The sequence below is a fragment of the Anopheles gambiae genome, chromosome 2, assembly GCF_943734735.2.
Source record: "Anopheles gambiae chromosome 2, idAnoGambNW_F1_1, whole genome shotgun sequence".
In the NCBI taxonomy this organism is placed as follows: Eukaryota; Metazoa; Arthropoda; class Insecta; order Diptera; family Culicidae; genus Anopheles; species Anopheles gambiae.
This window is the reverse complement of record NC_064601.1, coordinates 67,047,322-67,070,299: the sequence shown is the minus strand read 5'-3', so window position 1 is coordinate 67,070,299 and position 22,978 is coordinate 67,047,322. Positions and strand designations below refer to the sequence as shown.

The 22,978-nt window shown below is 40.7% G+C and overlaps 2 protein-coding genes across 5 annotated transcripts in view; one reads left to right on the top strand and one right to left on the bottom strand.

Moving 5' to 3' along the window:
• Window positions 1-22,978, top strand: part of LOC1278448 (xaa-Pro dipeptidase) — a 45,739-nt gene that overhangs the window by 15,929 nt on the left and 6,832 nt on the right. For all 4 annotated transcript variants that reach the window (XM_061651198.1, XM_001689032.2, XM_061651197.1 and 1 more), the window contains 5 exons: window positions 15,094-15,341; window positions 15,440-15,631; window positions 18,839-18,886; window positions 22,520-22,581; window positions 22,734-22,778. In XM_061651198.1, the coding sequence (XP_061507182.1) occupies window positions 15,150-15,341; window positions 15,440-15,631; window positions 18,839-18,886; window positions 22,520-22,581; window positions 22,734-22,778 (539 nt within the window). In that variant the 5' untranslated portion in view covers window positions 15,094-15,149. The remainder of the gene's footprint in view (window positions 1-15,093; window positions 15,342-15,439; window positions 15,632-18,838; window positions 18,887-22,519; window positions 22,582-22,733; window positions 22,779-22,978) is intronic.
• Window positions 11,626-14,149, bottom strand: LOC133392164 (zinc finger BED domain-containing protein 4-like). Its single transcript, XM_061651195.1, has 2 exons — window positions 13,629-14,149; window positions 11,626-13,553 (listed from the first exon to the last, which is right to left on the bottom strand). The coding sequence occupies exons 1-2, from the start codon at window positions 13,651-13,653 to the stop codon at window positions 11,710-11,712; spliced, it is 1,869 nt and encodes a 622-aa protein (XP_061507179.1). The 5' UTR covers window positions 13,654-14,149; the 3' UTR covers window positions 11,626-11,709.

Here is a 22,978-nt window from a genome sequence, read left to right as displayed (position 1 = left end):
GTAAAGTGGGCAACTGAAAAGAGAGACGAGTTATTTGCTCTCATTTCTGCTCACAATGATCAAACACATTGGATCTCACCCATACACACACAGCCACATCCGTGAAGGAAAGGCGTGTATTGAGGCTTTTGATACCAATTTTTCAAATAGGTTGCATCGAATATGGAATGTTTCGATCGCAATTTATTACTTTTTCTATTCCTGGATTGGGCAAGAATTTGCGAAAGCATTAGTTTTACCGGGTAGAATTTCTTGCAAACACCTCCGCAAATATGTCCGCAACGTACGTGTATGAGAGAAGTTCAAACACAAACGCGCAGACGCAGACTCACATCACCACCGCAAACGCACACACACACATAAAGATTTTACTCGAAAGTTCGAAAACACGGTCGTTGTTTACGTTTCGTATGTGTGTTGTACTTGTCGGTGCGGCGGTATGAATGGTCAACTCTTCACGACTTTTCAGAATTGCAAATCTCAAGAAAGAATTCTAAAGAAATGGTTTGAAATCGCAGAAATAAGGCAGAGTACGGAATAATTGATTAATAAGCACCATACGACCATTCTTTCTTTTCCTAGCAGCCAAATCATTGCGATATGGTTGTGTAACGTCTTTTCCCAGCGCTCGTATGAGTAGGGTGAGATGGTGTGCGTGTAGCATGGTGTCGACGCGCTCTGGCTGGTTTGCTGAGGTAAACACGAAACCAAGCCGCGGTGGTTCGTTCCGTTCATTCGATCTAGCACGTCCGAGTCGATAGCATCTAACCGGGTCGCTATTCGCTCCTGTACATAAGAAAAAAGTATCTCACAGCAAGGAGTGTAAAAGAGATAGAGCAACGCTGCTGAGTATCGCGCAAGAACGAGATAGTGAGTGTTGACAAAGGGATAGTAAACGCTCTGAGAAAGGAAACGGCACCGGACCCGCGTACCGTGTACCTACCCCGTAGTGCTAACAACATTCAGCGGCGATAGAAAGGGATTCCTTCTTCCTTTGCGGACCTTGTTTATCTTTGTTATTGCTGTTGTTTTTCGCTGCGGATCGATTCAGTGCGTCTGAAACACAGTCGTAGAGCAGTCAGTAACCGAGAGTGTGTGCTTGTGTGTGAGAGTGTGTATATATAAGAAAGGGGTCGTTTTTTCTTACGTTGTGCGTTCGTGCATCCCCTGCTCCATCGTGAATGACGTCGGAGGTCAAGCTCTGTTTGTGTGCTCTGTTTTGAGAAGTTAGAGCCCACACATTTCGGGTAACGGCCCTACAGTGAACACAGTGTATATCTTGCCAGAGCGCGACCGTGTTGGTTGTGTTAGTGTGGATTAGATTCAGAGTACGCCCGTTCAAAACGAGCACAAGAAAAAGCATTGCCGAAAGTGCTGCAGTGCGATAGTGCTATTCATACTTGCTCTGCTCTGCTTTAGCGGTGGTTCACTGTTAATCGCAACTTTGTGTAAAACACTGGACGTGATTCACCTGCAAAAAAGGGCAAAGTGTAAAGCGAAACCGTGTAACACAAAAACACATCACACAGCAGCTCCTCATACTGCTTTGGTGTATGCTTTCCACGTACGCCAGTAGTGCATACAAGAAATAGTGAAACTACGGGCAGTCTACGTTGCCAGTGCACTACCACTACAACACAGGCAGCTCTCGCCAGGTGCGCAGAAAGAAGGTAGCAACTGCAGATTGTGTTCGAGCTGCCAGTCCGGGGCGTGTGTACGTTTGCGCTTGCTTCAGGAAGAAACGAGAAAGGAGGCGACGCGCAGTGTGCCGAGCAAAAGAAAACAAAACATCATTTTCAACCGCAGTTGCCAAGACGTTGCTGTGCTGTATCGAGGAAACGGAACCAAGTTCACACCTCCGACAGAAACATACGTCCCGCGGAGCTGTGGAGAAATTTTTCCCTCACCTACTCTGTAACAAAAGCAAGGAAAACATCCATAGGAAATTGAAAAGCTCGTTCGTGTGCTTTCTCCTTGTCTTTTTTTGTTGCAGCACCCATTTGATACGCACTGTTGCGTGTAGTATATCAAACAAACAAACAACAAAAAACTCCGGGGAGAACCGTTGCACTGCTTCAACGAAGAAAAAAAAAAAATACAGCCGCACACGGAGTTAGCATAGCTAGTAGCCGCCGTAAGCAATCAATGAAAACGCATAGCGTACTGTTATCATAAGCTCAATTCAAGCCAGGCAGTGCCAGTGCTGTGAGTGAAAGAGCACGAAGTGGAACGAATCGTCGAGTGCATTTAACGTATCCTAGAACCGGAAAATTCTTCGTCAAGAGTTACAGTAAAAAGAGCACCACATTTACACAAACATCCAGAACGAGCTTGCCTGGAGTGCGGTCTACAATTGAAAACAAACTAGTCGAAATAAAAAGCTGGTTGGTTTAGTTTATGTGTGTGTGTGCGTGTTGGCACGTGTCAGTGTGTTTGTGGATTGGTTAATCCGCTTTGAGGATTGCATCAGCTAAAACAACGGACGGAAGTTGCAGAAATTAGAGTGTGCCGAGTGTGTTGCTGATGGTTACGTTATATTGCGTTTAACGTTTGCGGCAGAACCAACAGTGTGCGTACGTGTGTGCGTGTGTGTGAGTGCGCAAGCGTGTGTGTAGTTGCAAATATTTCATCGGTCGTGAATCTATTATTATTGTTGCTGCAACCATCGCTCAACCGACAGAAAAGGGCGACAGCGATTTCGGTCGCGTCCAGAGCAACTGCACCACCATCACCAGTGTTTGTGCGTTAACACTGTCGCGAAGTAGTGATCCTGATAGCGGCAGCAGCAGCAGCGAGGGCATCGTCACAATGCCGAGCAAGCAGACGAATGACGTGCTGGCGGTGGAAGAGCTGGTACACGAAATCCGCGAAAACCTGCGCCTGAAAGCGAAACCTGCACACCAGGCGACGCGAAGCTCCCGGCCCTCGCCCTACCACATACCCTGCCGGTCCTGGTCGGAGCCCGTGTGCGGCAGCGGCACGGAGAAGGCGAAGGCGGCGAACAAGGCGAAGACGAAAGGCGAAGAGACGATAGACGATCCGTACGAGTTTCTGCAAACCCTGCTGAAAAACAACAATCTCGTGAAAGAAGCCGTCCGCCGGTTGCAGCATGGCCTCTCGCCAAAGCAACGATACTTCTACGAGAGCGACGAGGAATCGTCCCGATCGCCAATCGTTGTCATGTGTCAGCTAGAATCCTAAGTAGCAGTTATATGTATATGCAAAACAAGCACCTACACTGAAAGGGCGTCGTCCATTGCGGAACGTTGTGGAACGGAGGATGGATATAAAATAATTAAAATCATAATACTAGACATAGACGCAATAGCAATTAAATTGTTACTCGTAACTTTGCATTAATCCACTCTTCATTTGACACTTCTAGGGCAGCCATCATTCTGGCTCGTCTAGCCAGGGGTGAACAATTGAATGTTTTTTTTTTCTTTTTTCTTTTGCGAGTAGCATAGATCCATCCTTGTGCAAATGTCTTGATCAGTAATTGTTTACTTCGGAACAATCCACTGCTATTTGTTTGGGCTTCACATGTTTGCTCTACTTTGATTATGTTTCCTCATTACCCCACGCCCTCCCACGCCTTACTCCTGCACATCATATCTGTACTGCCAAATAAGCCCTTATTATGTTTCTCTCAAAGCAGATGTAATTAATGGTATCCTGCAAGAAGATGCTCTTACTACCATCGCTGCTCTCCTAAAGCATGCTGTTCTGTTGAGGGCGAATGCCGGATGGATTCACCTAGAAAAACCTTAAAGGGCGAATGTGTGCGCATGCGCCTTGAAACAAATTCAGGCTCAGTTTTTGATTTCCCTCTCTTTTGCAGTGGGAACCACTCTGTTTACAGCAAAAGTCGTACAGTGTTTCAATTTGATTACAAGTGGGTAATATGTTTACACAATGTTCAATTATTTATGATTCGAAATTCATCCTATAATTGTCTTTTTTTCTAAAACAAAACCTATGGTACCATCGACCATTGACTGCCTGTCGTGCAGTGAATATTCCATTTACCCTTGCTTAGAAGCAACCCAAAGCATGTGTCCGTAAGTTGATAACCATTTCAGACGATTTTGTTTTTTTTTGCACATGTACATTGTCCGAGCAAACGGTAGTTGTCCGTGTCCGGAAGTGCATGTTGTAGACGCGTTATGCAACTTTGTGTAACTTAATCTCATTTTTGCATACGGCGCTTTCCGAACCACAGCGCAAATGGCACGGTACTGCTTCTTCAAACAGTGTTGATGCGTTGAGCTCCTTAAAAAGGTGCGACAGCGCAAGCATTCACAAAGAATCGAGTAACATTTGAATGTGGTGCAGGCTCGGAAAATCGATAGACCAGAGGGGCTTGATTCGGTTGAAACGCCTGGGACATGTCTGAGGCTTGGCAGTGAGAAGTACACAAATATTGGGGAACCACGAGTCGGCATGATGCAATATGCGGTTATCGGCCACCGGGCCAAAGTGCTACAACTCGTCGTACGATGGCGTTGGCACGTTAAAAGTGGACGTAGTTTTTTTTGTTGTTGCCTTTGTTCCACAACGTGTGTGTGTGTGTGTGCCGCGATACGTGTTATCTCGCCCTTTTTGCTTCTCTCCTTCTCACTGTGAGTATATCGCAGGGCTTTTCACGTATAGAATAGGAGTGAGTAACTCCTGTCAATGATAACAAAAAAAAATCGGCAATAAAAACTTTGCCGATGTCGGGACGACGAGACTACGTCGGCATAAAAAAAGCTAGATGTACCAAGGGGCCAGCAACCGCACCGTATGGACGAGAAGGAGAGCGCAACCTTGTACTAGGAGCTGCTCGCTGTTCCAAAATGGCCGACGTTTATGTTTATAAATAGTCGACAGTTGGTGTGCGCCACCTAGTATGCCCTGGATTTCTCTGGGAAGGGAAAGAGAGTAACATTATTATGTACGAGTGCGAGAGTGAGTATAGGCGTATGTGTGCGTGTGTGTGTGTGTGTGTGTGTGCATACAATGAAAATAAAGTTGAACTCGTGGAGAGGTAATTGTTTGGGTGCCGTCCCCGCACGCACCTTGGCGCAAAGGGAATGGTGTCGCTTGCTTTCCTGCGTTAGCAAGTTGTTCGCTTTTCCGTTCTGCGAAAAATATAATGTTTGGAGTCCCTGAAATGTATAATCGATTCCAATTGTTGTTTCACGTACTGCCGCCGTTTAAAGCTAGCTATTTCCAGAATGGTTGTGTTGGGGAGGACTTGACTTTCCGACAATCCGCCATCTTTTTATGCATCAATGGATGAATAATGAATGGAAATGATTGCATTGAATCTCGATTATTTGTAATCAAATCTTTAAAAAATAGCTCCGGTGATAATTGACAAGATTTACGCCGTTATATTACGCTGGATTGGTAGAAATGTATTTCAATAAAACACACATTTGATGTTCGGTCTGCCAGGAACATACACAACATATACACTGTGCTGTTGCGTCTAAAATCATACAATCATAAGTAAAGCGTAGCATCTAATAAACAGGGCGCATCCAATTAGACATGCATTTTTGTCCTCAAGTAAGCCGATTTTTTTTTATCGGATATCAGTTCCTTGGATAAGTTTATCTAAACAAATATTATTAATAATAATCGCTAAACATACCTTAATAAACCTTACCCATAGATCGCTATTAAGTTGCTAGCCTTGTATCCTATCCCGCAAACCCGTGAACACAGTGAAGCACAACCAGACTCTACACTACTATCTATTATAATTAGTGAGTAAGATATTTTTCTTCCCTGCTACACACAGCCCTTTTTGTTGTGGCTTACTGGAAAAATGCTGGATCAAGGGCCAACAACAGCGATGGTTTTGATTTTGGAGGCAAAAGATTTGAACAGGCACCGTTATAAACCAACGATAATGCCGAATAAATGTCAACATGTGTGGGTGTGTGTGTGTGTTGACAAATAAGACACAAAAAAGTTGGTATTAAGCAGTTTCAAGCAAATAGTATGGTTACAGCTGGTTACAACAACTGGTAATCCTTTACATTCTGGTCGCTACCTATGATAATAGGCATTACAATGTATTGGTGTATGTTAATCTTGAGTATCTTGAGTATCTTGAGAATCTTGAGTGGCTGTGCTTTTCCTTAATCAACGTTTTTAAAATATAGCAAACAATTTGAATAAACAACAAACCATAAGACTGATACACTTTAGGACACAACATCTTTAACCAAAAATTTACTAATGTTTCTATATTCAAAATCGTACCAAGGAATATTGTTCCAATGTGCAGCATTTTGGCAACCAGCAAACTCTAACGTTTCCCCCTAATTGCATCAATTCTCTACCAAGATTGCAAGATTTTTCGTCTGTTTTAGTTTCGGTTTTGGTGACACGTCGGCAGTCGTCGTGGGTGGTGAATGGGAAGATCATAAATCATTGTAGAGCAACAAGCGTTTTTTTCTTTCTTCATTTTCGATCGTTCACATTTGAACTCAAGGAATTTGTTTTGAAAACCCAAAAACACACACACACACACACACACAAACCCGGCGGGTTTATTTTGTGCTAAGTACCGTGTATTGTATATTTGCGCACGCGTTTATTAGATAGGCTGTAATAAATTATTCGAAAATGATATACCTGTAAGAGTATCTGAAACTGGAAGTAACACAATCCCCGATCACCTTCTATCTGCTAAAACTCGCTCACCTCTCATAGAATAAATTGGAGAAAGGGGGCATCTAGAGTGTTATTGGGTACCTTGTTTTGCATAAGACGAAAGGTGGTGTGGAGTGCGTGAACGGAGCGGACTATGACTATGATCTCTTTTAGTCCATGTTTTAGAATGCAAAAATGGCAAAAACCTGCCCGTTTTTCTTCTGGTTGGAATGTTTATTGAACAACACAAAAACAAAACCCTAAAAAAGCATACAGACCTACACGGAAGTAAATGTTTACCGCAAATAAAGGAAATAAATGTACTCTAATCCCCCAGGCTAGCGAAGTGTCACAGAAAGAGAGAATAGCGGACAACAGATCAACCATCTAGCGGGGAGCCAGTAAGAAAAGAAAAACGACAAGTAAAATGAAAGATTAACTCAAAAACACTGGCCCACAGAAGAGCTATTCTTAAAACTAATCGTAACATGGGTTGATTAAGTATGTGAAAATCCGTTTTAGGATTGTTTTCCATCAATAACTTCTTGATATTGCGTGTGCGTGTATGTGTGTGAGTGTGTGTGTGTGTTTGTGCCCTCCGTTCCATAACACCTCACCTGTCGTCGTCATGTCGACTATGTTACAAAGAAGATAAAACCCGAACTGTTCACTATAAGAAAGGAATGTATTAATGGAAAGAGCTTCGGATGAGCAACATTTGTAGGGCAGCAAATTCCGCGCTAGTAGGATATTGTTTAATGCTTATTCTCTTTTGTATTTGCAATGCGTTGCGTCGGAACGATGATACACACACATACAATATAAAATATTAGGAACAACTGTTGTTATCCCGTAAAAGTATACTTTATTGTAAATAAGCACATAGGTTTCGATAATAATGATTTTGAATCGGTTAACCGCGAGGTAATTACTGCAAGGGAAATAATCATAAGTTTAGGTAGAATTGCATAACTGGAATTTGTACGCAGTTGTTTGTCTTTGGTATCCATGTAGCATCGGTCCTTATGTTTTTGTTCTGTACACCAACTTGTCAGTTTTGCATTTTATTTCCGTTAGTTTGTATATCGTCTGAAGTGGAAACATACAGATGTCATGAACATGATCAAATAGATAAAACCAGACAATTAACAACATGCTTAGCAAAGACTAAAAAAAAAAATTCAAAACAATGAAAAACTCATGTTAGTAGCATTAGGTAATAGCAAAATCAATCGAACAGAATGTGAACATACGAGAAGTTAAAAAAAAATCACACACACATACACACATTATAAAATGTGAAAAAAATGAAAACAAAAATCATTTACGCTTAAACATGAAAGGATTTAAACATATGCTAATTTAAAGACTAGTTTTTTTTCTTCTCTCTCACACATTGTAATCCGGAGGAAGTGAGTGTATAATGACTATGTAATTTGTGGCTGATAAAATGAATGCAAAAATAGAGAAACAAATAACCTTAATGGTGTCTCTCCCCGTGTTAAATGGGTGGAGATGCCAAGGTCTTAAAAATGGTTTGGATGTTTTGTTTTTTTTTTTCTCTCCTATCGGTGGTTTATTTATTAATTTTCCGAACGTATTTTGCAGTTGTGTAACGCAGAAAATACAGGTTTGTTTTATTTATTTTATTTTGGGTTTGCTTTTTACTTGATTTGATTTCCATCAGCGATTTAATTTGTTTGGGCGTTATAGAAAAATATTGGAAGCAGGTATCATATGCATACACTTGCAATCCAAATAGGGAGAAACTGTTTTGCTGAAGATAGTGCTGAACAAATGCAACAGCTTATAATATAACATACGCATTATGTTTTGCGCCCTGTATGTAATGTTTGACAAGACTTTTCAACCTTTTAAGAGGAAGTAAAACCACGGTTCAGTGAAATTTTCAACGTACAGTAAAAAGGCAGTAAGCAATTAGTACAATACAATATCTACAGCACCAAACAGCATAACAGTCGGGTGATGGAAGTTTTTTTTTGTTGCTGTTGTGAAAATTTACTTGAATGCAGGAACATATTGTACGATTCGTTTGGTACGAGTTCTCCTAAGTTAACCTTTTTTCGTCCATAATGGAAAGTGTAATGACGTGTAGTAGCGAAAGCATAGCTAATAAATGTTCATCAAAATGGGCATGTACATAATTTTCAATCATTAAATGAAACTACAATAACAAATTAAACAAAAATGACGAAAGAAAAATATGAACCACACCTTGCCGCATGAAGAACTAACATTAGCCGAGGCATAGAGAGATTATTCGTGGCAGCTATCATCAAGAAAAAATACCTACTAAAGTTCATGTAATGAAATAAGTTTTGTCGAGCAGAGAGTTGATGTTGCATTAACAACTAACATATAGGCGTAATGTAACACGAGATACATCATTAACTCAACACTACGACCGGAAAAGTATTAAAACAGACAGTAGGCGATGGTGTTGCACAAAATTGGTACAGTAACCGCCATAGAATGCCGGAAAACCGGGTGCCTACATCAACAGCGTGCATATATCACCAAAATGGAATAGATCTTTTGGTTGTTTGGTCACACACACATACACATAGACATACACCCAATGATGTGTTTGTGGTGTGTTTTCTACGAAACATACTAGCTGCTTCTGAATTAGAAGTGAAAGTAAACATAAGTGTGAAAATTTTCCTTGTACTTCAACTAAAGTATGTATTCTGACTGTTTCACGCACTGATCGTTTTATTTAATGTTAGAATATATGGAAAACAAATAGAAATTATATAAAAATGTGTAAAACTAACAGGAAAATAACTAGTAAAGAACCAACCCACGAAAACAATGGCATAGGATAGGAATAAATACCATCAACGTGAACCATCAAAAACAAACGCTACATACTAAGCATTGATGATAGGACACATACCCGAACCACTTGAAGCAAAATTATATGTTTTAGTATTGGTAATCAAAATTGGTTCCATTCATATAATAATGGCAATAGTACGACACTAATAAACGAGCATTTGAAAGGAGATGACATTTTGTTTGAAAAATTTGCACAAAATCTAATAATTTAATTTCAAATTCAGAAACGATATCCCGGTATACGTTTTTTTCTCAAAACATTCGCAAAATACATGATATGATGTCGGTAACGATAAGTAGCAAAAATGCAGCAAAATATGCATGCTAGTAGTAGTTCTTCAAAAAAAGAGAGAGAGAAAGAGAGAGCGAGAGAAAGAGAGCAAGAGAGAAAGAGAGCAAGAGAGAAAGAGAGAGAGAGAAAGAGGGAGAGAGAGAGAGAGAGAGAGAGAGAGAGAGAGAGAACAGCGAAGGCGGGAAACTACAACAGGTCGAATTTTAATAATTGAACTTATCGTGATGATAACATAGGAATGGGTAATTAAATAATGCAGGAGAATATTTAGGCAAATGGCAAAATGAACAATGATCCAAACCTTCAGTAAAGAAAAAGAAATTAAATCGTTCGTTATACATTTACTTATTATCCTCATCTTGATGACAGCCATCGTTTGCCGTGAGTAATTGTTGTTGTTGTTGTAAACATTATACAAAATCAAATGTAGGTGTGATCAATCCTTTTTTTTGTTACATTGATTTTCAATCTTTTAAATGTACTGCACTTTGAACTTGTAATATCTCTGTCCCCGCTTAATCACAAGTTAAAACATGTAGGGAGAAAGCACGCAACATGACATTTTTTTGTGTGTCGGTATGACAGTTACCTTTTCTTGTTCTTCTTTGACACAACAAACGTCGTCGGTCAAGGTCTGCCTGTAGCTACCAGTAGGCGTAGCTTTCAGTGACTTATTGATTATCCATAGCAGGATAGTCAGTCCTACGTTTGGGGCATGGTCATCATCAAGCCCATACGTAAAGTAAAAAATACATCGTCGTAAAAAATATCATTTTGGCGTTACGTAATTTATGGATGAATACCTAGCATGAATGGTGCAAGAAATGTCAAAGTTCAACGATAAATATATTGAGAGAGTGAGACCGAGGAAGGAAGAGAGCGAAAGTGTGTGTGTGAGAGAGAGAAAAATAATCATTGAATGGGAGTGTAATAGCGTCTAACTTCTACAAATTTTCCATATGCAATGTTCAGATCCCTCTTTACAAAACGGATGCGCATGCGTGTCTCTTTGTATGACAAAAATCGGTCATAAACAGCGAATGGAGTAGACGATAAGAAAAACAACTGCATAATCATATAATATTTATTTCACAATACTCGCCTAGTACTTGTCTAAAATTGCCAAAAGGCAATAAATGCATCGTACGGATGGGCTAGTTATATTTTGTACTTTATTTACAGTAAATATCTCTGTTTTGTGTGCCTCCATGCTTCTTCTATTTAGCGTAATGACCTAGCGGTTATGCGGCTTTCGAAGCTTATTAACAAGTACAACGCAGCCGGATATAGTCAAGTCCTTGCTACGGAGAGATGGTCGATGTGGGGCTTGAACCCACAACGGATGAGTCGTACGATTTTGGACGACTGCCCCTCGGGACGGCCCAAACGGCGCTTCTATGCTTGCCACAGGTCAATTCAGTTATTTGGAACAATTGAGCTAGATTTATGTTCTTGTGTGTTATGTTTCTTCTTTGTTGATAAACTTACTTTTAACATGTTCAAACCCTTTTTTGACACGTCATAATAAAAATTCAATGAAATTAAATCAAACGTATATCCTTTTCTCCAACTATTTGCACTATTTTGTACAATAAAATATTAGATTGAATATATTATATCGCCATCCCCGACTGACCGTGCATGCATAGAGAATTATTTGTTTCGATTAAAAAAACCGTAATTATATACCATTTGTAGTATGTTATTTTCGAGTAAATATCTGAGAAACGCAACATTCTTTTGATCAGCATGCACTATATTCCAATGTACTGTTTCTCAATTTCTCAAATTAAAACAAAAAATAATGTTGCAAATTTTACTTCGTTGTGAGCTCATGAATTTTCTTACTTTATTGTTGATACATACTCAAAAAAAGTATGCGATTACTTTCACGAATATGTCACTTATACATTGTATTGGATGAACATAACTTTCTCACATTGTTTCGGTAACAATCTTTCCCGTTTTTGTGAGTGTTCCTGTCCTGCCTTGGTAAATAGTTGTTCACAGGGAATAGATGAGCAAGGAACGTTAAGCACTCTGATCGCTAGATTGTAGACAGTGGGATACTTTAAATTATGCGCTTGCCACCAAAGCAGCGGGTCTTCGTCAGTGTTTATAATGCGCTCTTTAAGATACATGTCAAACTCGTGCACAGCTAGCTGTCTCGGGTTGTTTAGTTCATCTTCCTCATCGTCATCGTCCCAATCCAAAAACTCCCTATATATGTTATTGCCACCCTTGGGTTCATTGCTGAAAGATGGTTTTTTGTTTTCCTGAGATGCTCCCTGAATGGCCATCAGTTCACTAATGATCGTTTCGTACGCCTGTTGGTATTCTTCCGGTTCGTTTCGGAATCCTTTCTTCTTAATTCGCGGGTCTAATAGCATTGATTGGGTAACGAACGTGCATTCCTTAAATGGATCGAGCTGGTTTATCAAACCTTCCTGCAGCGTACAGATCATAGTTCGAACGCCGGACACTATTTCATCTCTGTCCGCAAACCTGGTCAGGTGCTCTAGTAGCATTTTTCGCAGCACACCAACATGAGAGATGGTGACAGATTTTTCGACGCATATAAAATCAGTTGCCTTGTTGAATACGTTTAGTACTTCCAACGCTTGCTCTAGCACTGGCCACTCGTAGTTCTGTATGGTTATTTCCGGTTTAAACAGATCGAAGTACGACTGTAATGAAGTTTTATTTTGCAGAAACCGATCCACCATGTCGTACGTAGAATTCCACCGCGCTGGAAAGTCTAGCTTCAACTTTACAGATTTCTGATTTTGTAGTTGCATCAGGAGCTGTGACGCCTTTGAATTTGTTTTAAAATGTTGCACAGTATGCTTCACCTTCGCTAGAGTGGATTGTATCGAGTTGGCGATTGCTTCCTGCACGATTTGGTTCAGGCTGTGGGCAAAGCATGGCAGCCGCCTAAGATTCGTATAGTCATCCGCAGCTTTGGCCATGCGGGAATTTTGCGTGACAATAATTTCAACCTTGTTATCGATGTTAAATCGCTTCATTACCTTCGAAACCCATTGGGCGATGTTTTCTTCGCTAAAATCGCTTGGAATTTCAGAGCATTCCAAAAGTCTGGACGTTAGCTTGAAGTTCTGATCGATGAAGTGTCCAGTTAGGGCCATATAGTGAGTGTTGGTACTACTATTTGTCCAGTAATCCGACGATAAAGCCACCGATTTGGCAGCCAACAGTTCGCCTTTAACGGTTTTCAGCTTCTCTTCGTACGTTTGGGGCAGTAGCGCATTTGATACTGATTGTCTGTTGGGAAGTATGTAATCTGAGTTGAGACTGTTCACTAGAGTCTGAAACGATGCACTTTCCACTATTGAGATGGGTAAATATTCGTTGCAAATAAATTCAATCAACAATGAGTCTATCTCGCGATGCTTTTCATCTGTCATTGACTGTGGAATGTAAGCATCCAGCTGAGTACAGCTCCCAGGCAGTCCCAACGTATCTAGCTGGTTCATACTATCATCAGTTGCGTTCACTGCTACAGACGAAACGGCGAGAGGATCAGGATCGTCTTGGTGCATGCCTTTGTTGGGGTGTAGCTTTCGGAAAAGCTGAATGTTGGGATGTTTGGCCGATAGATGCCGCTTTAGGTTGGAAGTAGAACCCTTTGAAAATGCTATCGATCGAAAGCAATGGCGACATTTAGCGCCTTTACCGTTCATGTTTGTGAAGTGGTTCCAAACGGTGCTGACGCATTGCTTTCCCATACCTGCGAGTGTGAACCCATCATACCCCTGATCAGTATTCTACAGCACAGAGTTGAATCTTTCAATATGTTACTCACGTTTTGGTGTAAAAGGATTATCCATCGTGGTTATTTTACCCTGGTAAAGGCGTTTTTATACGCAAAAAATGGCGCTCAAACTTCTTAAACGATAATTTGCACTCCTGTTTACCGCAACGTGTGCAGCCAGCTTCTAGAACGATTCCAGCGAAACTAACACACGAGAGCGAAGGTTGGCAGAAGTGAGTCGAATTTTTCAATCAGTGTACGTACGAAGTTCGCTGAGAGAACTGAGTCGGGGGTCTCGATGCCACGGTTCGTTGTGAGCTTGAAACAGCGTGCGAATGCTTGCTTGGATGCGAGAGCGAGAAGGGGCTGCTTACGTACGGTTCGTTGAGACAAGCGAGTTAGGATTCTCAACCAACAGTTCCAAGAAGAGAGTGAGAGAATCAACACTATGAACGTGTGTGTGCGTGTGCGAATGCTGTATTTTTTATAGCTTACAGTGGGGAAAAGAGAACGAATCACACAGTAAAAGCAACTAGAACGGTTTAACGTGTGTCTCGTGCTGCGCTTGTGTGTGTATGTATAAATTCAGATGTGCGTTGGTATGGTTGCCGGCTGTATTTGTTACACGTAGTGCGGGTAACAAAAGTGCGGGCCTCAAACTAGGGATGGAGTAATTTTGACGATTGCCGCATCTTTTAATTTTTTTTTGTACACAATTTAAGCCTGTGCTGGATACATTCGCCAGCAGTGCACGAATTATTCTTACGGTTGGTGAATAACTCAATAACCAATGATTCGTATAATCGAATCAATCAAAGAATCTAATCCATTTTAATTCAATGAACAGGCTTTAGGCTATGTAACTCAGTGGTCTCCAACCTGTGGTCCGCTAAAGATTTTTATTTTTAAATAATAGCTTATTTCTATATCGTGCATTTTTTGCCACAATATAAGATTAAATTTTTAACAGGCATATGTAGAATAACATTCGACCATATTTTTTGATCAAAAACTTGTAAAAGTATTTTCTAATGTATTTTCAAAGGCAAGTGGTCCGCGATTCTAAAAAGGTTGTATAGCACTGATGTAATGTACCTGTTCTTGACCTGCCACTAAACGCTTACCCGTAGTACCCGTTATATCAAAAACCTGGCTAATACTTTATTTTAGAGTGTATTGTACGGGCTCACTGTTGAATTGTGTACGTTTGGCTTGACATTATATTGTTGTTGTTGTTTTTTTTTTTCAATAATGATTGAATATTTCATAGAAGTGATACATATCTGATACACAATGGGCGAGCGTGTTATCAGCCAACGAACATTGTGGACTCTATCAGCAGATCAGTTTATACCGCATGCGAACTGTCGTTTCGTGTGGAACATGGTGATATTGTTTCCCGTAGCCTACTTTTGGGCCAATGCAAAGATGCTTCCTGTGTGTAACGAGATATGGTTTTTGTTGTTGTACTTGTAGCTGAGCGTTTCTGCGTTGTCTATTTTTATTTGTTTTACAGCTCAGCCGCTTACTCCTCACTGCCATCGTCGAAACGCACGCACAGCGGACGCAAGGATGGCCGTCTTCCAAATGGGTTCTCATACCCACGCCATCTCGATGACGTTGTACCGTGACAACCGAATGAAGGTGGTCAATGAACTGCAGCGTGCCCATAATTTTGGAGCCGATTCGAAGCCTGTAATTCTGCTTCAAGGAGGAGACAACATTAGTCACTACGACACGGACGTGGATTATGTATTCCGTCAGGTGAGAAAATATTAGCGTGTTAAATGGTCACATACGATATGGTACATACCGACCGGGAGCATTTTAAAAGCAAATTCGTTTCGTTCGTACATTTGCAGGAATCGTACTTTACCTACCTGTTCGGTGTGACGGAACCGGGTTGCTATGGAACGGTCGAGATCAAAACCGGACGTGCAACGCTGTACGTGCCCCGATTGCCGGAAGAATATGCCGTTTGGATGGGACCGTTGCTTGGCTTGGAGGATTTCAAGAAGAAGTACGAAGTGGACACCGTACACTACGTCGATGAGGTAAGCTCGCTTCTCTTAGGGCGGTTGGAAAAGCACAATTCATTGTTTAATTCGTGAACCTCTACCACGTGCTGTGTGGTTGGTTGTTTAGCAGTCATACGGCGGATGAAGCTATTTCCGCTGCGCGAGAGTAATTCGCAATCGTAAACAGTAACATCGTGGTCTCAGCTTGAAACGGTGGCGCAGTTCCGCCCCTTGGTTCCGCGCTGTTAAATATGTGCGCAATGTATATGGTACGATTCAGTCTGGCGCTAAACACACACGCACACACACACACACACACACACACACACACACACACACACACACACACACACACACACACACACACACACACACACACACACACGCAGTTCTTACTATTCTTGCTGCTAAAGATGAAATTATGTATTGCTTGGCCTTTAAGATAAGCGATAGATGATATTAATTGCATCTTTGTGGATTAAATTTGTGTTCCTTTTGTATTGCTACTTAAATAATTTTATTTTTTTCTCAGAAATGTCTGTTTCACAGAGTCGGACAGAGTTTTGATCAGGAAGCTGGAACCATTTAGTTTTTGTTTACCGCTATAGGAATTTTAAGCTTAACTAATGACTGGCATTTGTACAAACATTTGTAACTGAATTCCTGGTGATAGTTTTATGCAATCCCCATTATTACGCACAACATAAGTTATCAATCAAACAGGATGTTTTGTATTTCACTAGCAAACTGAATTGGAGTTTGAGAGTCGATTGTTAAAGGAATCGTAAATTCAGCATAGTTTTCAAGATCTTCTAGTCCAATGTTATGCATCATGTGCCAAGAAAATGGAAAACAAATCGTTTCTCATTTCCCACCGGCAAACACCTTACCCCCGACTAATGCAATGATTTTTCATATTTTCAATCGCATTTTTTGTTGTTTTTTAACATTCTTTTTCCCTTCCGTTTTGCTCTTTGAATAGAGAGGAAGTGGAATTTTGAATCCTTCAGTTAAAATAGAAAGATATTATTGTTCAAATATAGTAATGGTCGTCGTTCTGGTTTGCGTTTCAAAAAAGTGTTTTGTCGCTTTCATTATGTAATAAATCGGAAAGCCTTTTTTACCATAAGATTTATTTAATATTTCATTTTGCATAACAATTTATCATATATTTGTATAATGTTTTTTATTGAACAGAGCTATACCCTCAACAGACAGTATTGTCGAATAGGTGTTGCTCATTAAAATATTGGACACTTTTCCCGATCAAGTTGGATCCATCCGCGTGCAGAACAATAACTGCAAACAGTAGTGAAAATATTGTTCAAACATGATTCTATTCACATGAGTGCGACATTCCCAAATTATGAAATTATTAGTAAAGCCAACATTCCCAGACGACACACGTTCGTCAATCCATAGTGTCGTAGTTTTCGTACACAGTTTGTCAACAACGGCGGAAAAAATACCATCGAAGACCTCTAGTAAAGTAAAAATAAAGTGCACATTCTCAAGCGTCCCTGGTCAATGATGCGTCTGGTCTATTTATTTTGTTTTGAATGTTTTCGTTCTTTGCTTTGCTCGTTGGCCAACGGTCTGAAATACCGACCGGAGGTTATTTCCGCATGATTTCTTTAGCGAATGAGAGCATGTCTGTCTCAGCACGGTCAAAGTGCAATGGGTACAAATACATATGAAAAAATAAATAGTAAAACACGAGCTACACACATATACCAGACACACGACACGTTTGTCTACTCCTACGCTACCCTAATACAGGTTTAAAAAATGACACTACTGCTGCAAATATTGGCGTACTGCGGTGAGGGTAGAGGCGTCTGACCAACAACATTATTTTCACTCTAAAATTTGCAAATTTTGGCGACGATACAGGGTTTTCCCAGTCAGTTTCGAATGTAAACATTGTTCTTCACCGCATCCTAGATGTTTTTCTACAGCTATCAAATGGTTTATTTGTTTCAAAATGAAATTGCAGTTTCAACACATGATTTTCAACATGTAACAAAGAACTGTCAAACTCAATCTAGCTCGAGTCGTGTTGAAAATCATGCTGTAGAAATTAAAAATTATGTTGATGGATATGAAATGTCAGATCGATGTGGAACAACATTTTGCATGCGGTGAATAACAATTTTTACATTCCAAAGTGACTTAGAAAACCCTGTACTTGGGCTGAATCGAGCGAATCATGACTGATTCACCCAGAGAGTGCATTGTGATTTACGTTCGTGTGACTAAAGCAACTGGCAGTTCCACTTAGGTGTGCTGTCTCAACCATCGAATGTAAGAAATGTGTGTGTGTTTTCATTATTAGTCACACGATTAATACTTACTCACCGCTCGTCCGTTCATAACGAGCTATTGCCGTAGTATCGAGGCATACGAGGAAAAACATAATTAAACGGACACATTGCATGTGGCCGGTATTTCGTTCGGCAGTGTTTTTGTTGTCGTATTTGAAATCGTAGTAGCCTGTTGTTGGATCTGCCTGCCCTGCCCCCCCGGCTCTGACAAACGATTGATTCAGCAATCTCCCACGGCGACGGTGAGGTAGCCGGTATTCGATTGTATGTGTGTGTGTGAAGTGTGCTTAGCCGCTACCCACACGCACACCGTTTGTTATATGGTATACAATGCGAGGGGGGGGGGGGGGGGTTGAAGGGGTCTACAAAAATCGATCGACCGCATTCTCAAATGTTGTTTGCATCTGTGAGCGTCCGGCGCTCCAACATGTGCCCTCACAATGGTTGCCTAGCCTCGCCCCCGGTGTGTCGCGTGGACTTGCGTGTCGTTCCGATCGGGTGTCATGTGGTGTGCTGACGATGTCATGTGCATGGTCATTGCACCATAATTAGGACAGAGTGTTTTATGAATTATGTAATGCTTCGGTACCACATTAAAACGTATTTTTATAGATGTTCGACTCCACAATACGGCGCATGGCGCTCGTATTTGAACTAGTGATAGCAATGAATGAACCAAAATAACAAATTCGATTGTGTAGATGCATTCTTTTAGCGGCACGTAGAGGGAAAGAGACAATAACATTCACGAATGATACCAACACCATTTGTTTTTAACTGCAAACTAATTCTTAGAATACGCAATAATAGATCCTAAAATTGCCAACGTGCGATCGGAGCCTCATTTCATATGATCTTTGAACTTTCATTCACCTTTAATAATGCAACGATTTTAATTTTCCTATTTATTTATTCACAGATTTCAAAACGACTTTCTGATGTAGAACCATCGGTGTTGCTACTTTTGGTAAGTTTTTGCTGTTTTTTTTTGTAATTAAATAATCTGTTGAAAAAGAAAGAATAAGTAAGATGCTTTGAAAGGTATTTGCTATATTTTATTGTTTTATTATTCCTTTTATGACTTTTTTTATTATACTTTACCAAGTCCTGGCTAAATATATTTGAACGGCAATGCTTGATATTTGTGTTATTAATGCATAACTTTATTCGACCTGTTTGACCTTTATGAAATTATCTATCCCCTTTTTATGTGGAACTCTCACACATATGTTCTTTCCTTCATGTGCTAAAAACTGCGCAAGATTTTCTCTTACCAGTTACATGTCTGCCAGGGCTGTAGATTCTGCCGTTTAAGCCGCCAAACGCAACACAATCTTCGACTGAGCAAGGCATGCATGATTGCAGTTGGCTCTGGCAACTGTACCTGTATGGAGCGAATGAAATGAAAATAAACAAACCATGTCTCACGTTCCCATCGCCGCTACAGTGTCGTTCGGTGTGGCTGTTGGAGGCCCTTGGCCCAAAAGCAAGGAAAAAGTTCGAAGAAGTTGTTATGGTGCTGCTTCAGTGTTGACCGTTCTCTTAACAGCAATATCGACGCGTAAGCGATACTAGCATCAAACTATTTTCGGAACAAGAGAATGCTGCTGAGAATTATGCTGTGGAGAGCCATGTTTATGTTAAGTGTTTGATTTCATTTTAGCTTCAAACTACAAATCTGGCATCATGTGAAGAACATTTGAATGAAGAGAAACACAACAAACGCCACACTGTTGTTGTGAACTGGCACTGTTGTGCACATGATCATGGAAGGGTGTGTCAAGGTTTCGATTCGGATACAATTTCTTGGAATTGCGGTGACCGATGACTACTCAACTACCGCACATGGAACGATGATTGCTGGAATAGAGCAAACTTTTCATTCTAGCTCTTTTCGACTTCGACCGTACCTCGTTCGCGCTAGGAAAGTGCCGCCGTTGCATACGAAACGATTCGTTTGGCGAATTTCGTTCATGAAATTTCAATGAAAAGACACTCCCCCCTCTCCCCTGCCAGACCAACCGCTTTTGGTCATTGGAAATGCGTGCAGTGTAGTGTGCGAATCGCCCCGTCACAATATGGCTGGCTCGCCGCCGTCACAACACAAGGCAAAACAGCAAACACCGGCACATCGAATAAGCAGGCCTTGACTTCAATTTCAAGCTTTCAACTGGCGGGCGCGTTCGCCATCTTACAGCGAGGCTGTGTGCTGTTTGAAGTGTGCGTGGGGCGTTGTTTGGCTGTGTGCTGTGTTGCTTGAGCAACAGTGGTGGTAGTGCGATCGTCATGGGATGGGAATGTGCCCCCTGCCAAGAGGACCGGCTTGCTGAGTTGTGCAAATTTAACCGTTATTACCCTTTATTCACTGCCGTCCAAACGCGTGAGTCTGTGCATTATTTGGTAGCCTTTTACTCGTGTTGCTTTGCCGAAATGGTTGGGCATACCATATGGATAAATACGGACACTATTTGGATGGTTCGCGTTAAAATACACCACTCTGGAGTTTCTGGAATACGGAACGGTTGCATACAATGTGGCATTTTTAATTATCGAAATACTTTCCTTGCAAAAGTTGCTGCATCCATGAAGCAGTATTTCATCTATAAAGAGGTTTTCAAAATAAAACCTGACGTACGACAAGTTACGTATTGAACATAAAATTGTCAAGCCATGCATCAGAAAAGAAACTTTCTAAAAACGTATTACTCATTCGGTACGTATCGCCAAAATATTTGTTATTCGAATGCTGGGTAAAAAGAAAAATCCCCCCCTCACGCTCTGCTCAACATTTCGGCGCCCGTCTGTGTCTACCTGCACGTATGACAATAGCAACGTCGTTCCCACGCGATTGGCATGGTGTTAGTGAGAGCGTTGCATTGCCTTTGTTTTGGTTTGTCTATTTTGATTATCCACTTTCTTCACACGTAGGTACGGTACCTTGATCAGCCGAGTGCCGATGAAATGATCACTCGCGGCTAAAGGGCAAAAACATGTTTGCTCAGCTATCTGACCGCCAACTTCACCGAATGACGCGTGTTAGGCGAATTTCCATTACGTTTTTGTCTGTGTGCCTGTCCGCCGTTTCTATTATCGTCCTCCGTCCGCCTTTCTATTTTCCGGCCAAGACGGCAGTTGGAGTTTGTTTTGAATACAAGTTGGAACCTTGTTATGATGCACGGGGGTTGTTGAATAGCTACTGCTGCTGTTTTTTTGCTTCTCATCAATGTAGGCCGGATGGGGAGAAAAGAGCGAGCAGTGTTGCCTAGCCATGTGAGGAGTATTGAAACTCACGTACCACGTTGCAGTGTGCCCTAGTTTGGCAAGATGGCGAACTAAAAGCCGGGAAGAAATACGACAAAAATAGCTGCTCAGGTTTATTGTTGCTGCCTAATTTCGCTAATTGAATCTACAGAAATTGTCATGCGAGTTAAATTCACAGCACTTTTGGTTTGCACTTACAAACTTAAAATACGTGGCAAATTATACATTACAGCTTCCTGTATTCTACTATTCTACATACATTAAATATCAGCAGAATTATTAATAAACATAGGTACAGAACTGTGATGCAAATAAAAAAAATAACCAATTAAAAGAAAGAGTGCAGCAGTTTTAAATGAAAGTTAGTATCAAGCAATGAAAGTGTAGTAGCTTTGGTTGGTCAGATTGTAACGCCAATTGTCTGCGTATTTTTGGTAGCGGCAACGTTATCGCGTTGTTTACTTTTGCGCAGTTGATACCATTTTGGGCGCATTTTTCAGTATAATGCAAGTGACACAACGTACCGGCGTGTAAGGTTCGGTTCGTTGCGATGGCCTTGGTTGGCGTCTAAGATTTTAGATGACATGCCGACATTACACAAAATACTACTACCCATAACTTGCAGTCCCCCCTGCTAATACTAATAAATGTAGGCGCATGATCAATTATTGTGTTGCGCATTGGATGAGGTGTGCCGTGCAGAGATACTGCTAGGGGTGGTATGGCTATGGTGGTACAAAAATCATTCTTATCAGCTGTGTCGAATAATTCCACTGCTCTGTCGAAGGGTTGCCTATCTTAAATACCTCCCGATCTAAAGTGGTGATGATGAAACGGTATGAAATCATTGCGCCACAAAGACGTGTCACGGCACCCAGATTAACGAGTCGTAGATCTAACGAACACGAAACCTGGCACAAGGCTTGCAATAGGACTGACGGTGTGATACGGTCAGAGATAAAGCTACAAACAATGTGGTACTGTCTACACGTACTTAACCGCCTTGCACTACTACTAATGTCGGACGATGTACGGTAATGGCGCCTTTGCGCATGTTTACAAACAAATCCTACGGCAAACGATCGGGTGATCTATCCCCATCCATATCACGTGATGACGTCAATTTTGTCCAAACATTTGTGTAAAAAAACGTGCAAAAGCGTTATCAGTGACGCTATGTCACAAGTAGGATGTGTAGATTTAATAACAATGTAATGTGAAATGTATATAAAATACATTAAATTTTTGTTGTTTTTGTTTTATTTTGATATGAAATATTAGTTTGCAGAATAGGATAATAAATTGATATAATAGAGGCAATTTTCTTTTCATAAAATAGAGTGGACCAAATTCGGATAGCGGATCAGTTGCCAAACCGGCTTACTTCAAAGGCATTGAAAGGTACGTTTTTAAAGTTTTTAAATGTTTGTTCCAAATGCAAAAAAAAACTTTGATAACATAAATGTATATAAAGTATAACGTAATAAAAATCGAGTTGAAAATGGATTATTGATAATATTTATTCTCATATTACTCTTTTTCCTGAACAATAGCTTTGTGGCTGACAGTGACATCTTGTTCCCAGTGATTGCGGAATGGTAAGTGTTATATTTACTTTCTAATTTAACATTTAAGTTAATTTGCATTTCCTTCTTTGCACGTACCTTAATTATTATTATGCATTGCCCTTAATAATAATAAGAAGATGATTTAAATTAATTGAAGTATCAGTTAATTGGCAGATATAATAGAAACTGAAATTAATAATATTTTTGAAATGTAAAATGATCTTGATATT